At 43.1% G+C, this 14,779-nt stretch overlaps 1 protein-coding gene and 1 non-coding gene across 8 annotated transcripts in view; one reads left to right on the top strand and one right to left on the bottom strand.

The window, feature by feature from the left end:
• Positions 1 to 12,676, bottom strand: part of GON4L (gon-4 like) — a 115,834-nt gene extending 103,158 nt beyond the window's left edge. Inside the window, exons 1-3 of one of the 7 annotated variants that reach the window (XM_064370541.1) lie at positions 12,612 to 12,627; positions 11,338 to 11,456; positions 9,344 to 9,874 (exon numbers count right to left, since the gene is read on the bottom strand). In XM_064370541.1, coding sequence (XP_064226611.1) covers positions 9,344 to 9,848 — 505 coding nt within the window. In that variant the 5' untranslated portion in view covers positions 9,849 to 9,874; positions 11,338 to 11,456; positions 12,612 to 12,627. The other 6 variants (XM_012449858.3, XM_012449855.3, XM_012449854.3 and 3 more) reach the window with 6 other exon arrangements.
• A 1,072-nt stretch (positions 12,677 to 13,748) lies between these two features.
• LOC135272404 (U1 spliceosomal RNA) lies at positions 13,749 to 13,912 on the top strand. The gene has a single exon (XR_010340557.1). It is a non-coding gene; the product is annotated as a U1 spliceosomal RNA (small nuclear RNA).
• The last annotated feature ends 867 nt before the right edge of the window (positions 13,913 to 14,779 follow it).

The following is a 14,779-nucleotide window of genomic DNA, read 5'->3' on the forward strand; positions in this document are numbered from 1 at the left end:
GGCTTGAGATCCAGGTTCCATATGTAGTTTACCTTGAAAGACAGAATTAAATGGATTGGTTTTAAAAAAAAAAAAAAACAGGCCAGGCCTGGTGGTTCACGCCTATAATCCCAGCCCTTTGGGAGGCTGAGGTGGGCGGATCACTGAGGTCAGGAGTTCAAGACCAGCCTGGCCAACACGGGGAAACCCCATCTCTATTAAAAATACAAAGGCCAGGCGCAGTGGCTCACACCTATAATCCCAGCACTTTGAGAGGCTGAGGCAGGCAGATCACCTGAGGCAGGAGTTCGAGACCAGCCTGACTAACATGGTGAAACCCCATCTCTGCTAAAAATACAAAAATTAGCCGGGCATGGCAGTGCATGCCTGTAATCCCAGCTACTCAGGAGGCTGAGGCAGGAGAATCACTTGAACCCAGGAGGCGGAGGTTGCAGCGAGCTGAGATCACACCACTGCACTCCAGTCTGGGCAACACAGCGAGACTCAATCTCAAAAAAAAAAATTTATCAGGGCATGGTGGCACACACCTATAGTCCCAGCTACTCGGGAGGCTGGGGCAGAAGAATGGCTTGAACCATGAGGCAGGGGTTGCGGTGAGCCGAGATCATGCCACTGCACTCCAGCCTGGCCGACAGAGTGAGACTCTGTCTCAAAAAAAAAATAAAAATTAAAAAAATAAAAATAAATAAAAACAAGGAAAGTCCCACCAGTGCCATGACAGTTTACAATTGCCATGGCAACCCCTAGAAGTTACCTTATATGTTTTAAAAGGGAGATATCTCTTGGTTCTGGAACTCCCTGCCCCTTTTCTAGAAAAATTCACGAATAACCTGCCCTTATTGAGTATATAATCAAGGAACAGCTATCAATTCACAAGGGCTGCTGCTATTACTGTGTCTATGGAGCAGCCATTTTCCTGTACTCTGCTGCTCTAATAAGCTTGCTTTCCTGCTGCTCTGCTTGCTTGCTCATGAGCCTTGCATGAAGCGAAGAATCCTCCTGGGCTGAGCCCCAATTTTGGCATTCACCTGTATAACTTATACCCAAATCTGAACTCATTTTCAAACTCTCAAATACCTTCCCAATGAAGGCATGCATCACCATCCCCTAGTCCAAATATCTTACATGTCAGTATCTGCGCAATGTTAATTATTTCTTCGTAATGTGTGTATACCCATTCTTCTCTAGCCTTATTGCGAGCATCCAATTCTCATTCTTAAGTTCTTAAGGAGGAAGGAGAGATCCAAGAGGGCTGACCACTGGCAGCTCGGGATAGTAGCTCCTAGTGAAAGTGAAGAGAACAAGAGGACGCCACACTTTCAGAAGAATTTTTGTTGCTCATGGACCAGGAGATTCCCAGCGGAGGAGCCCCATGGGTCGCTAGCGCGACTCTTGTGGCCGGCGCGGCGGTTTTGCTGGCGCCCCAGCGCAGCAGTTCTTGGTGCAGAGTGAGCAGGACTGGGTCCCCTTTGGCCGATTCCCGGGCAGAAAAGCACCATCAATCTTAACACCACTGTTTCGGCCGGTGCAGTGGATTGCTCGGATTTCGGCGCTGGGAATCAACAAGTTGGACGTCCACTCACAGAAACCTAATTTGGAAGTCGGAAATCACAAAGACGACAGGTGGATAAATTTACAATGATGGGAAGAAACCAGTGTAAAAAGGCTGAGAATATCCAAAATCAGAATGCCTCTCCCTCTACAGTGATCACAGTTCCTCATTAGCAACGGAACAAGCCCTGATGGAGAACGAGTGCGTTCCATTAACAGAAGTAGACTTCAGAAGGTGGATGATAAGAAACTTCTGTGAATTAAAAGAACTTGTTCTAACTCAATGCAAAGAAACTAAGAACTTTGAAAAAAGGTTTGACGAAATGCTAATGAGAATAGACAATTTGGAGAGGAATATACGTGAATTAATGGAGACGAAATGCTAATGAGAATAGACAATTTGGAGAGGAATATACGTGAATTAATGGAGCTGAAAAACACAACACGAGAACTTCGCGAAGAACGCGCAAGTTTTAACAGTCGAATTGATCAAGCAGAAAAAAGGATATCAGAGTTCGAAGACCAACTTAATGAAATAAAACGAGAAGTCAAGATTAGAGAAAAAAGGATAAAATAGAAGAATGAGCAAAGTCTCCAAGAAATACGGGACTATGTGAAAAGACCTAATCTATGTTTGATAGGTGTACCTGAATGTGATGAAGAGAATGAATCCAAGTTGGAAAATACTCTTCAGGAGATTATTCAGGAAAACCTTCCCAACCTAGTAAGACAGGACAATATTCAACTCCAGGTAATACAGAGAACACCACAAAGATATTCCTCAAGAAGACCAACCCCAAGGCACATAATCTTCAGATTCACTAGGGTTGAAATGAAGGAGAAAATACTAAGAGCAGCTAGAGAGAAAGGTCAGGTTACTCACAAAGGGAAGCCTATCAGACTTACAGCAGATCTCTCAGCAGAAACCCTACAAGCCAGAAAAGAGTGGGGGCCAATATTCAACATCCTTAAAGAAAAGAACTTTCAACCCAGAATTTCATATCTAGCCAAACTGAGCTTCAAAAGCAAAGGAAAAATAAAATCTTTTGCAAACAAGCAAGTACTTAGAGATTTTACCATCACCAGGCCTGCTTTGCAGAAGCTTCTGAAAGAAGTACTACACATATAAACGAACAACCAGTATCAGCCTTTCCAAAAATATATCCAGCTAGCATCAAATGGCAGTATTAAACTCATATATATTATTAACTGGATAAAAAGCCAAAACCCATCGGTACGCTGTATCCAGACCCATCGCACATGCAACGATACACAAAGACTCAAAGGGACAGAGGAAGATTTACCAACCAAACAGAGAGCAAACATAAATAAATATATAAAAAGCAGGAGTTGCAATTCTCACCTCTGATAAAATAGACCTTAAAGCAACAAAGATCAAAAGAGGCAAAGAAGGACATTACATAATGGTAAAAGGATCAATGCAACAAGAAGAGCTAACGATCCTATATATACACACACCCAATACAGGAGCACCCAGATACGTAAGACAAGTTCTTAATGACTTATAAAGAGACTTAGCCTCCCACATAATAATAGTGGGAGACTGTAACATCACATTGTCAATATTAGACTGATCAACGAGATAGAAAATTAACAAGGATATCCAGGACTTGAATTCAAACCCGGAACAAGTAAACTTAATAAACATTTATAGAACTCTCCACTTCAAATACACAAAACATACATTCCATATCACACCTATTCCAAAAGTGACTACATAATTGCAAGTAAATCACTCCTCAATAATTGCATAGCATTTCATAGGTTTAAATGAAATATTGGTTGGCTGCTTGTTTGTTATTTTCTTCCCTTATTCCTTCCTGTCTCCATTGTTAAGCACAATTATTGGCATAAAAGAGGTTTTCAATTCCCATTTTTAGACTGCATTCTAGCCTGGGCAATAAAGCAATATTCCCGTTCTCTCTCCCTCTTTCTCTTCCTTTTTCTTCCTCTTCATTCTTTTTTTTTTCTCTCTTTCTTTCTTCCTTTTTCTTTAAAAAAAAAATAAAAGTTCTTAAGGAGTAAGCGTCAAGGCTCTCTATAATCTGGATCTACTCTTTCTACCTGAAGCCTTAGTAGTCTTCCACACAAACACAGCATTTCTACATGTTAATACTTCCACTTCTTCACTCACAATCTATCCAATCCTTCCAGCTCCACTTCCAAAAATCCAATTTATATTTATCACATATTGCAGCACTAAATCACACTGTCTTACACTGCTCCAAATGGATTATGTGTTCATGGTTGTCTTCTCAATTAAGATTCTAAGCTTCCTGAGGTTAGAACTATGCCTTCTGCTTCTTTTAAATGTCACACAGATGGAGAGATTATATGTTTTAAACCAAAAATCAGACTAAGGATTTCTGTGTCACTCAGACAAAAAAAATCTGAGATAAAGTTAGACATCAAAATGTGTTTTATAGGTTATTGCGATGGTTCACTAAAACTAGAGAATTACCATAATCCATGTTGAATACTTTCTGTGGAGTCTTTTATTATACAAGGAAGTTGTATGATACTAACAGTATTTTGAAAAACTTTTTGATAATGAATGAAAATTGACTCCCTATAGCTTTTTTTTATTAATTGTACTTTAGATTCTGGGTAAATGTGCAGATCATGCAGAATTGTTGCATAGGTACATACATGGGAATGTGGTTTGCTGCTTCCATCACCCGTCACCTATATCTGGCATTTCTCCCCATGTTATCCCTCCCCTACCTCCCTAGACTCCCTACAGTTTAACACCGCTATTATTTTCACTGTCTGGAATCTGCTTTCTCTTCTACATTATTGGCTTCAGATATTTGAAGACTGACAGCTTTTTCAAAAAATATGAACTGTGTACTGTTTTATTTACTTGTAAATTTTTTTTTATTTATATTTTTTATACTCCTAGGCTCAAGGATTCTCCAGCCTCTGCCCAAGTAGTTGGGACTACAGGTGCACTCCACCATACCCAGCAAAACTTACAGCTTTCTTACCACCCCTAAAACTTACCAAGTTGCTCATGTCAGGCTCTTCAGAATACTAGTCATCCCCCATTTAATATGCAGCAGTTTGTCAATGTCCTCTTAAAACGTGGCATCCAGAATGAACACAATATGCCAGAGAGAACATGACCAGCACAGTATACCATCAAAATTATTGCTAACTCCCTCATCTTGAGCATTACACCTCTATCACTTCATCAACAATTATGTATTTTTTGTTTTTGGTTCTTTTTTTTGTTTTGTTTTGTTTCTTTTTTTATCAGGTTACTAAGCCCTGATTGTTTTTGGTTTTTTTCTTTTTGAGACAGAGTCTCGCTCTGTCGACCAGGTTGGAGCGCAGTGGCGCCATCTCAGCTCACTATAACCTCCATCTCCAGGATTTAATCGATTATCCTGCCTCAGCCTCCCGAGTAGCTGGGATTATAGGTCCTGCCACCAGTGGGCCTGGCTAATTTTTTTGTATTATTAATAGAGATGGGGTTTCGCTATGCTGGCCAGGCTGGTCGAGAATGCCTGACCTTGTAATCCACCCACCTCCGCATCCCAAAGTGCTGGGATTACAGGCATGAGCCACCATGCCTGGCATTTTTTTGTTTTTTTTTTTGTTTTTGAAGTGGAGTCTCGCTCTGTCACCCAGGCTAGAGTACAGTGGCGCAATCTCGGCTCACTGCAACCTCCGCCTCCCATGTTCAAGTGATTCTCCTGCCTCAGCCTCCCAAATACCTGGCACTTCAGGTGCATGCTGCCACACCCAGCTAATTTTCTTTCTTTTCTTTATTTTTGGAGACAGTCTTACTCTGTCACCCAGGCTAGAGTGCACTGGCACAATCTCGGCTCACCACAACCTCCGCCTCCTAGGTTTAAGCAATTCTCCTGCCTCAGGCTCCTGAGTAGCTGGGATCACAGACATGCATCACCAAGCCAGGCTAATTTTTCTTTTCTTTAATATTTTTGAGACGCAGTTTCATTCTCTTTGCCCAGGCTGGAGAGCAATGGCATGATCTCGGCTCACCGCAACCTCCACCTCCTGGGTTCAAGCGATTCTCCCTGTCTCAGGCTCCCAAGTAGCTGGAATTACAGGCATGTGTCACCACGCCCAGATAATTTTGTATTTAGTAGAGACGGAGTTTCTCCATGTTGGTCAGACTGGTCTCAAACTCTCAACATCAGGTGATCCATCCACCTCAGCCCCGCAAATTGCTGGGATTACAGGAGTGAGCCACCGCACCCGGCTAATTTTTGTATTTTTAGTAGAGACTGGGTTTTGTCATGTTGGCCAGGCTGGTCTCAAACTCCTGACCTCAGATGATCCACTCACCTCGGCCTCCCAAAGTGCTGGTATTACAGGCATGAGCCACTGCGTCCAGCCATGCTGATATTTTTTTGAAAAAGTGATTCTATACCCAACATGTGTTTATGCCTGTAATCCTTGCACTTCAGGAGGCTCAAGCAGGAGTGCTTTAGCTCAGGAGTTTGAGACCAGCCTGGGCAACATGGCAAGACTCTATCTCTATGAAAATATTTTAAAAAAATTTTTTTTTTTTTGAGACGGAGTTTTGCTCGTTACCCAGGCTGGAGTGCAATGGCACGATCTCGGCTCACCGCAACCTCCGTCTCCTGGGTTCAAGCAATTCTCCTGCCTCAGCTTCCCAAGTAGCTGGGACTACAGGCGTGCGCCACCATGCCCAGCTAATTTTTGTATTTTTAGTAGAGACGGGGTTTCACCATGTTGACCAGGATGATCTCGATCTCTTGACCTTGTGATCCACCCGTCTCGGCCTCCCAAAGTGCTGGGATTATAGGCGTGAGCCACCGCGCCCAGCTGAAAATATTTAAAAATTTAAAAAAAAAAAAAAAAGAGGCTGGGTGCAGTAGCTCACGCCTGTAACCCCAAGGCAGGTCGATCACTTAACATCAGGCATTCAAGACTAGCCTGGGAAAAGGGTGAAACCCTGTCTCTACTAAAATACAACAATTAGCTGGGTGCGTTGGTGTGCACCTTTAATCCCAGCTACTCAGGAGGCTGAGACAGGAGCTTGAACCCGGGAGATAGAGGTTGCAGGTAGCCGAGATCACACCCTTGCACTCCAGCCTGGGTGACAGAGCGAGATTCTGTCTCAAAAAATAAAATAAAACAAAATAAAAAAGAAAGAAAATTTGATTCTGTCCTATGCTCTATATGTACATTTCTCCCAACTCCCTGAATTAAGTTGTTGAACTGATTCTTATCTCCTATTATCTTTAAACCATCATAAAGAAAATCCCCTTTTTTCAGTAAAAACACCTAAATTCCAGTATCACCTTTATTTGTCCTGATCTAGTATACTCTGCCCATACTTATTTAAAAAGGAATGAATAAAAGAGAAATAAAGGAGAGGTATGGGGAGAATCAAAAACCTTCATTTCTCCTTTCCTTATGTCTAAATAATGAGAATTAGGCTGGGTGCGATGGCTCACACCTGCAATCCCAGCACTTTGGGAGGCCGAGGTGGGTGGATCACTTAAGGTCAGGAGTTCAAGACCGGCCTGGCCAACATGGTGAAACCCCGTCTCTACTAAAAATACAAACAAACAAAAAAAATTAGCCAAGTGTGGTGATGGGCGCCCGTAATTTCAGCTACTTGGGAGGCTGAGGCTGGAGAATCGCTTGAACCCAGAAGACAAAGGTCACAGTGACCAGAGATCATGCCATTGCAGTGCAGCCTAGGTGACAATAGTGAAACTCCATCTCCAAAAAAAAAAAAAAGAAAAAGAAAAAAGAGAGAGAACTAAAAAAAGACTGAGGCTTAAGCACTTGCCTCATTAAGTGGAAAACTATCAAAATAAGAATTTTAAAGTAATGACTGGGCGTGCTGGCTCATGCCTATAATCCCAGCACTTTGGGAGGCTGAGGCAGGCAGATCACAAGGTCAGGAGATCAAGACCATCCTGGCCAACATGGTGAAATCCGTCTCTACTAAAGTACAAAATATTAGCCAGGCATGGTGGCATGCACCTGTAGCCCCAGCTACTCAGGCAGCTGAGTCAGAGGAATCACCTGAACTGGGGAGACAGAGGTTGTAGTGAGCCAGGATCATCCCACTGCACTTTAGACTGGTGACAGAGCAAGAATCTGTCTCAGAAAAAAAAAAAAAAAGAATTTCCAAGTAATAAAAAGTATTTGTCCACATCAACTATGTCTAGGACAATGCCCTGCCTTGTTTTATTTTTTATTTATGTGATCAAAAGTCAAATCCATATAATTAGCAAAATGGCACAAGCTGCTTATTTACCCCTTTTTATTCTAAAAAATTGTATAGAAGAATAACAGTGAAACAATTTGTAATACACATACCAAAAAACTGTTATTCCTGCCTACATTTCCAGATAAAACACAGGCGTCTCAAAACCAATATAATAATGCAAGCTACCCTGAATGAGGTTGTAAATATAGAGGTATGTGCTATGACAAGGGATGATTCCACAGGAGAGCACTTTTCCCCAAAAGAGCTTTCATCTTTGACAATGTGCTTCAGACAGCTGATGCCAGAGAGGGAGTGACCAGCACAGTACACCATCAAGATTATTGCTGGACTCCCTCAACTTGAGCACTACTCCATTGGTTGTCAAACACAACACAGTCGAAAACATCAAATTCTTCAGTATAAACATACACAAGATACAATAAAAAAACCACATACTGAGAAGGTACCAGTAGGACAAAATAAGAACAAGTGAACTTAAAATGCAGCAACAAGGAAAACGTTTTAACAGTCGAAATGAATGAACAGGCCGGGTGCAGTGGCTCACACCTATAATCCTAGCACTTTGGGAAGCCGAGGAGGGCGGATCATGAAGTCAGGAGTTCAAGACCAGCCTGGCCAGCATGGTGAAACCCCATCTCTACTAAAAATACAAAAATTAGCCAGGCACGGTGGAGAGCGCCTGTAGTCCCAGCTACTCGGGAGGCTGAGGCAGGACAATCGCTTGAATCCAGGAGGCAGAGGCTGCCATGAGCCGAGGTCACACCACTGCACTCCAGCCTGGGCGAGCACGGTGGCTCACACCTGTAATCCCAGCACTTTGGGAGGCTGAGGCAAGTGGATCACCTGAGGTCAGGTAGTTTGAGACCAGCCTGACCAATGTGGTATAACCCCATGTCTACTAAAAATACAAAATTAGCTGGGCATGGTGGCGCATACCTGTAATCCTAAATACTTGGGAGGCAAAGGCAGGAAAATCGCTTGAACCCAAGAGGCAGAGGCTGCAGTAAGCCAAGATTCCACCATTGCACTCCAGTCTGGGTGACAGAGCAAGACTCTGTCTCAAAAAAAAAAAAGTTAGGCCAGGCACAGTGGCTCACACCTGTAATCCCAGAACTTTGGGAGGCCGAGGCAGGTGGATCACAAAGTCAGGAGTTCGACACCAGCCTGGCCAACATGGCGAAACCCCGTCTCTACTAAAAATACAAAAATTAGCCAGCCGTGGTGGTGGGAGCCTGTAATCCCAGCTACTCAGAAGGCTGATGCAGGAGAATTGCCTGAACCTGGGAAGCAGAGGTTGCAGTGAGCCAAGATTGTGTCACTGCACTCCAGCCTGGGCAACAAGAGTAAGCCTTCATCTCAAAAAAAAAAAATTTAAAAAAGTTCACTGCCGACCCTTACAAACACAGCAGTTCCAATTCCATACCAAATCAATATACCCTTTCAGAAATACTATTCTGTAAAGGCACTCAGAAACAGCAATGGCAAAATGGTATTGACAAGAATGTAACCTAGAAACCTTTTATACTTTACCTCCTTCTTCCTTGACTTCTTCACTAGGCTCTCCTGAAAAAGACTCCTTTAGGATAGGATGATCACGTCTGTCTTCTTGGGTAACTGGCCCGGGCCTAAGTGTAATTTTCTTCCCTCTCTTTGAGCCAGTAGCCTGGAGTTTTCCTTTACCAATGCGTATATTAATAGGGTGAAAAGACTCCAACGAAGGTAGCGTAATGCCCTGAGAGATGGCCACATCAGCACCTTCTAGAATGGGTACATTTGTGTCCTGGGTGAGCAACCCAGAGCTCAGAGATGTATCTTCCATACCAAGCTGACTTCCTGCATCCTGCACAGATTGTACTTCAAAGCCAGCTACTCGGCCATGACTTGGATCCCAGGACAGTGACACTGACCTCAAGTCCTTTACCTGGTCAGATTCTGGTTTAACAGCTGATTCTAGGTCTACATTGTTTTCCTCCTGATTGCCTTTATGCTGTAAGGACTCTGTCACTGCAGTTCTTCTCTTCTTACAGGGCAACATTTTAAAAGACCCACTTTTGTTCCATTCTGAAAGGAAAAAAACAAGTTCTTACTGCTTTCATATTAATTAATGGTAATAACATTTACTCAATTATCTTTTCATTTATTCATGTTCAATCATGAATACAATACTTCACACCAAATGCACAATTTCCCTTTAGGTGGAAGATGAGAGACAGTGGTTAGAGTGACTGAGTTCAAATCTCACTGATTACTACTGATGGACTACTGTTACACCTTGGCCAAGTGATTTAACCTTGCAAGTCTTCAGTATCCTCAACAGTAAAAAATAATTGCTCTTACTTCATAGAATTTTTATAAGAATTAAAGAGTAAGTGATTAATATATGTTATTATTATTACTATCAGGGTGGTAGACTAGCATGATGCTAGAATAAACTGTGGAGTCAGACTGTCTGGATATTTCCCAAGTCAGCTTCTCTCCAGCTTTATGATCTTGCATAAGTTACTCAACATGAATCTCAGATTCTTCAGCTATAAAATGGAATATAATAGCATCTACTTCATTAGATGGTAAATGATCAATAAATGTTTGCTACTGTTGTTTTTATAAACTGGTTATTTCCAGTAATAGAAACAAATCAAAAGCAAAGCGTGATTTTTTTTTTTTTAAAGACAGGGTTTCACCATGTTGGTCAGGCTGGTCTTGAACTCCCGACCTCAGGTGATCCTCCTGCCTTGGCCTCCAAAGTGCTTGGATTACAGGTGTGAGCCACCATGGCCAGCCGACAAAGTGTGATTGTTTAAAAGATTAGGCTATATTGGCCGGGCACAGTGGCTCATGCCTGTAATCCCAGCATTTTGGGAGGCCAAGGCAGGTGGATTACTTGAGGTCAGGAGTTCGAGATCAGCCTGGCCAACATAGTGAAACACCATCTCTACTAAAAATACAAAAAATTAGCTGGGCATGGTGGCAGGCGCCTATAATCCCAGCTACTCAGGAGGCTGAGGCACGAGAACTGCTTGAACCCAGGAGGCAGAGGTTGCACTGAGCCAAGATTGTGCCACTGCACTCCAGTCTGGGTGACCAAGCAAGATCCCGTCTCAAAAAAAAAAAAAGAAAAGAAGGCTCTATTAACAAATTTTGTGTTGAAACAAGGAAGAGGAGATTCCTACTATCCTCTGTGCTATGTTACTTCTTGACTTTTTGCTTCAATTCTAGTTACCACATTTTAAGGACATTATGACCTAAACCAGAGGGTATCCTCTATGTTCTTTTAGTACCTGTTTGCAAATCTCTTTTACAGTACTTATCAGTTTTATAATAGTCTCTTCTCTTTCTCATTTCCCTCCTCCAAAACTATGAGCTTTTTGAGAAACAGGATTATTTCAACTAATATCCCTAATATCCATGGGGTTTTTTTTTTTTTCTTTGAGACAGGGGCTTGCTCTGTCACCCAAGCTGCACTGCAGTAGCGTGAACATAGTTTGCTGCAGCCTCGACCTCCTGGGCTGAAGCAATGGTCTCACCTCAGCCTCCCAAGTCATTGGGATTATGGTCCCATCCAAGCCACTGCGACAGTTCAGTATCTGGGTATTGCAGATACTCAATGTATCACTGAGTACTGCAGATACTCAATGAATGCTCCCTGAATAACAAATGAAACAGAGCTTAAACAACTTATTCTGTGCAGCATTTGGGCCAAGTGTTAAGCATTATATAAAAACTGATGGCATCTTATCACCCAGGAAAACTTTACTGTCATAAATAGATCCAATAATACAATAAGCTGCCTTGTGTTATATCACTGGCAATGTTCAAGCAAAGCTTGAATGTCCACTTACCAGGGTACTAGATGAAAGCTTGAACTAGAGAACTGAAAAGTTCTTTGTAACTCTTAAGTCTAAGGTTAGATTTATTTATTTATTTATTTTCAGAGACAACGTCTCGCTCTGTTGCCCAGACTGGAGTGCACTGGCAAGACCCTGGTTCATTCACTGCAGCCTCAGACTCCTGGGCTCCAGTGACCCTCCAGCCTCAGCCTCCGAAGTAGCTGGGACTACAGGCACTCGCCACTACCCTCGGCAATTTTTGTTGTTATTGTTGTTTGCAGAGACGAGGGTCTCAATTTGTTACTCAGGCTGTTCTCGAACTCCTGGACTCAAGCAATCCTCCTGTCTCAGCCTCCCCAAGTGCTAGGCTTATAGGTGTGAGCTACCGCGACCGACCTATAAAGTTACTTTTAAACCTCCCTTCAGTTTCTTCAAGACATTAGGGGAGACTCCCCATCCTCTCAACCAACTGATGTCCTTAGTAATTAAAGCTCAATAAAACGTGAAGATTTTGGTGATTCCTGTGAGATAGTGGTGACTGGATGAGAAACAGAATGAGAGTAGCCTAGGCAATTGTTTTATTTCACAAATAATTACTGAGGTACAAAAAAGAAAAATAAAAAGAAGGAAAAAAAGCTACTTCAGCTCCAGGCACCTCAAACACAGCAGTAGCTCTATAGCCCACTTTTTGGGGAACCCAAGTCGGACTAACAGGGTGAATGAATGCCAATGGGGAGGCAGCCGCGGCACGGCCCTCTCCTAGGAAAACATTTTCAAAAGGGTCCTAACCGCGCTTCCACCTCGGCGCCCAGGGATGGCCCCAGTCCCCATTCCCAACTAGACACCTTCACGCCCTTAACTTCCGCCACGCACCCAGAACTCACCCCCAGACCCGACCCTCTCATCCTGGACATCGTTCGCCCAGGTGTCCCAGCTCCCATCTGCCTCTTCCCGCCCCAACGCACACAAACCTGCACCCTCACCAGCTAGCCTGATTCCGCGGAAACAGCTTTGGCACCACCGGAAGTCAGCCAACGGCGACGAGTTGCGTGCGCGTCCCCGAGCCTCGGAGCGCCGCGCCGCACGGCATCAAGGAGCATGCGCCAAACACTAGGCGCCATCCCATTTTAGGGCAGCGTGAAGCCCAAGCGCTAGTGCGTTAGTTATTGGCATAAAAATTTAAAGGCACTACTTGGCGTTCTCCGCCCATGGAGTTAGTCATCCTACTCAGAACTGGGTTGAGATTCAATGGTTTAAATTAACAACTAATCTGGGTGCCGGGAGCGGTGGCTCACGGCTGTAATCCCAGTACATTGGGAGACCAAGGCGGGCGGATCACCTGAGGTCGGGAGTTCGAGATTAGCTTGACTAACATGGTGAAATCCCGTCTCTCTACTAAGCACACAAAATCACAGGTGCCTGTAATCCCAGCTACTCGGGAGGCTGAGGCAGGAGAATCGCTTGAACCCGGGAAGCGGAGGTTGCAGTGAGCAGGGATCGCGCCACTGCACTCCAGCCTGGGCGACAGAGTGAGACCCCGTCTCCAAAAAATAAATAAAAATAAATTCATAACTAATTTTTCTCACCACGAGGCATCTGGGACACAGGAGCAAGGGACTGAAGAAGTCATAAAATGTCAGAAAAAGAAGTCTCTACAAATAGTGCAGGCTCCTGATTAAAACTAAGGCAGCCTTGGACTCAGATTATGGTAATTATTCAAATATGCACAATATTCTGCATTTTACAAAATGCTCTCACATTCCCTTAGGTGACTTGGTCTCCACAATCAACTGTGAGATTATTATATCATACTCCAGTTTGCACAGGACAAATTTCTGGCTCAGCTGAGTAGGTGATTTCACAACAGTACACAGACAGCTATTAAGGAGAATCAGGTATTAAGTATCCTAACTTTAGCTAATAATTCATTGACCCAGTGCCCAGGAGGCTATCTGGGGTGTAACAGATGTTCAATAATTCAATACATGCTTTTTGAATGAGTGAATGAATGAATGCATGACTCCTAAAATGATGTCATTTCCACTTTTCTAGAAAATCAGAATGTCTGTGGAATCCACGGAGATAAAAAGAAAAAGAAACAGAATGTCATACTTACCTGGCAGGGGAGATACCATGATCACGAAGGTGGTTTTCCCAGGGCGAGGCTTATCCATTGTACTCCGGATGTGCTGACCCCTGCGATTTCCTCAAACGTGGGAAACTCGACTGCATAATTTGTGGCAGTGAGGGACTGCGTTCCCTCTCTTCCCTGGTAAAAAAAAAAAAAAGAAAGAAAGAAAAAGAAAAACAGAATGTCAAAAGCTGGAAAAATACTTTCAACTCTCTCATTTTACAGGTAAACCACCAACAAAAATTTATACATTTGAACTAATCCTATGTGTAAACAGAATCCGACAGGATGAAATTATCCCCAGCCAAGCTGAAGGTTGAAATTTATGCCAACATGGCTATAATCGGCAGTAGTCTCACTGTAACCTGAATCACACCAACTCACCCAAATACCAAGGAAGACTCCAGAAGCTCGGAGTTTCGTGTGTGTTGTCCTTTGACCTACAGAATGTACAGATCTTTTCGTTGGTTTGGCCTCTCTCTCTCTCTCTCTCTCTCTCTCTCTCTCTCTGTGTGTCATATGAAACTCTAAGCACTTGAGGTTCATGGAAAAAAATTCAACACTGACTAACTTTGGCACTTTTCATTAGTCTTTTTCCAAAACAGCTTATTGGCCGGACGCGGTGGCTCACGCCTGTAATGCCATCACTTTGGGAGGTCAAGGCGGGCGGCTCATGAGGCCAGGAGTTCAAGACCAGCCTGGCCAATATAGTACAACCTGTTTCTACTAAAAATACAAAAAAAAATTAACCGGGCTTGGTGGTGGGCACCTGTAATTCCAGCTACTCGGGAGACTGAGGCAGAGAAATGCTTGAACCCAGGAGACAGAGTTGCAGTGAGCCCAGATCGAGCCACTACGCTGCAGCCTGAGCAACAGAGCGAGACTCCGTCTCAAAAATATAAAATATAATATAATAAAAACAACTTATTTTACATACTACAAAATCCACCTGTTTTTATTTTTTTACTTTTTTTTTTAACTCGTAGCATCACTACTGATGAGCACAAA

The sequence above is a fragment of the Aotus nancymaae genome, unplaced genomic scaffold, assembly GCF_030222135.1.
Source record: "Aotus nancymaae isolate 86718 unplaced genomic scaffold, 86718_ANA_hifiasm-v0.15.2.pri h1tg000108l, whole genome shotgun sequence".
Classification (NCBI taxonomy): domain Eukaryota; kingdom Metazoa; phylum Chordata; class Mammalia; order Primates; family Aotidae; genus Aotus; species Aotus nancymaae.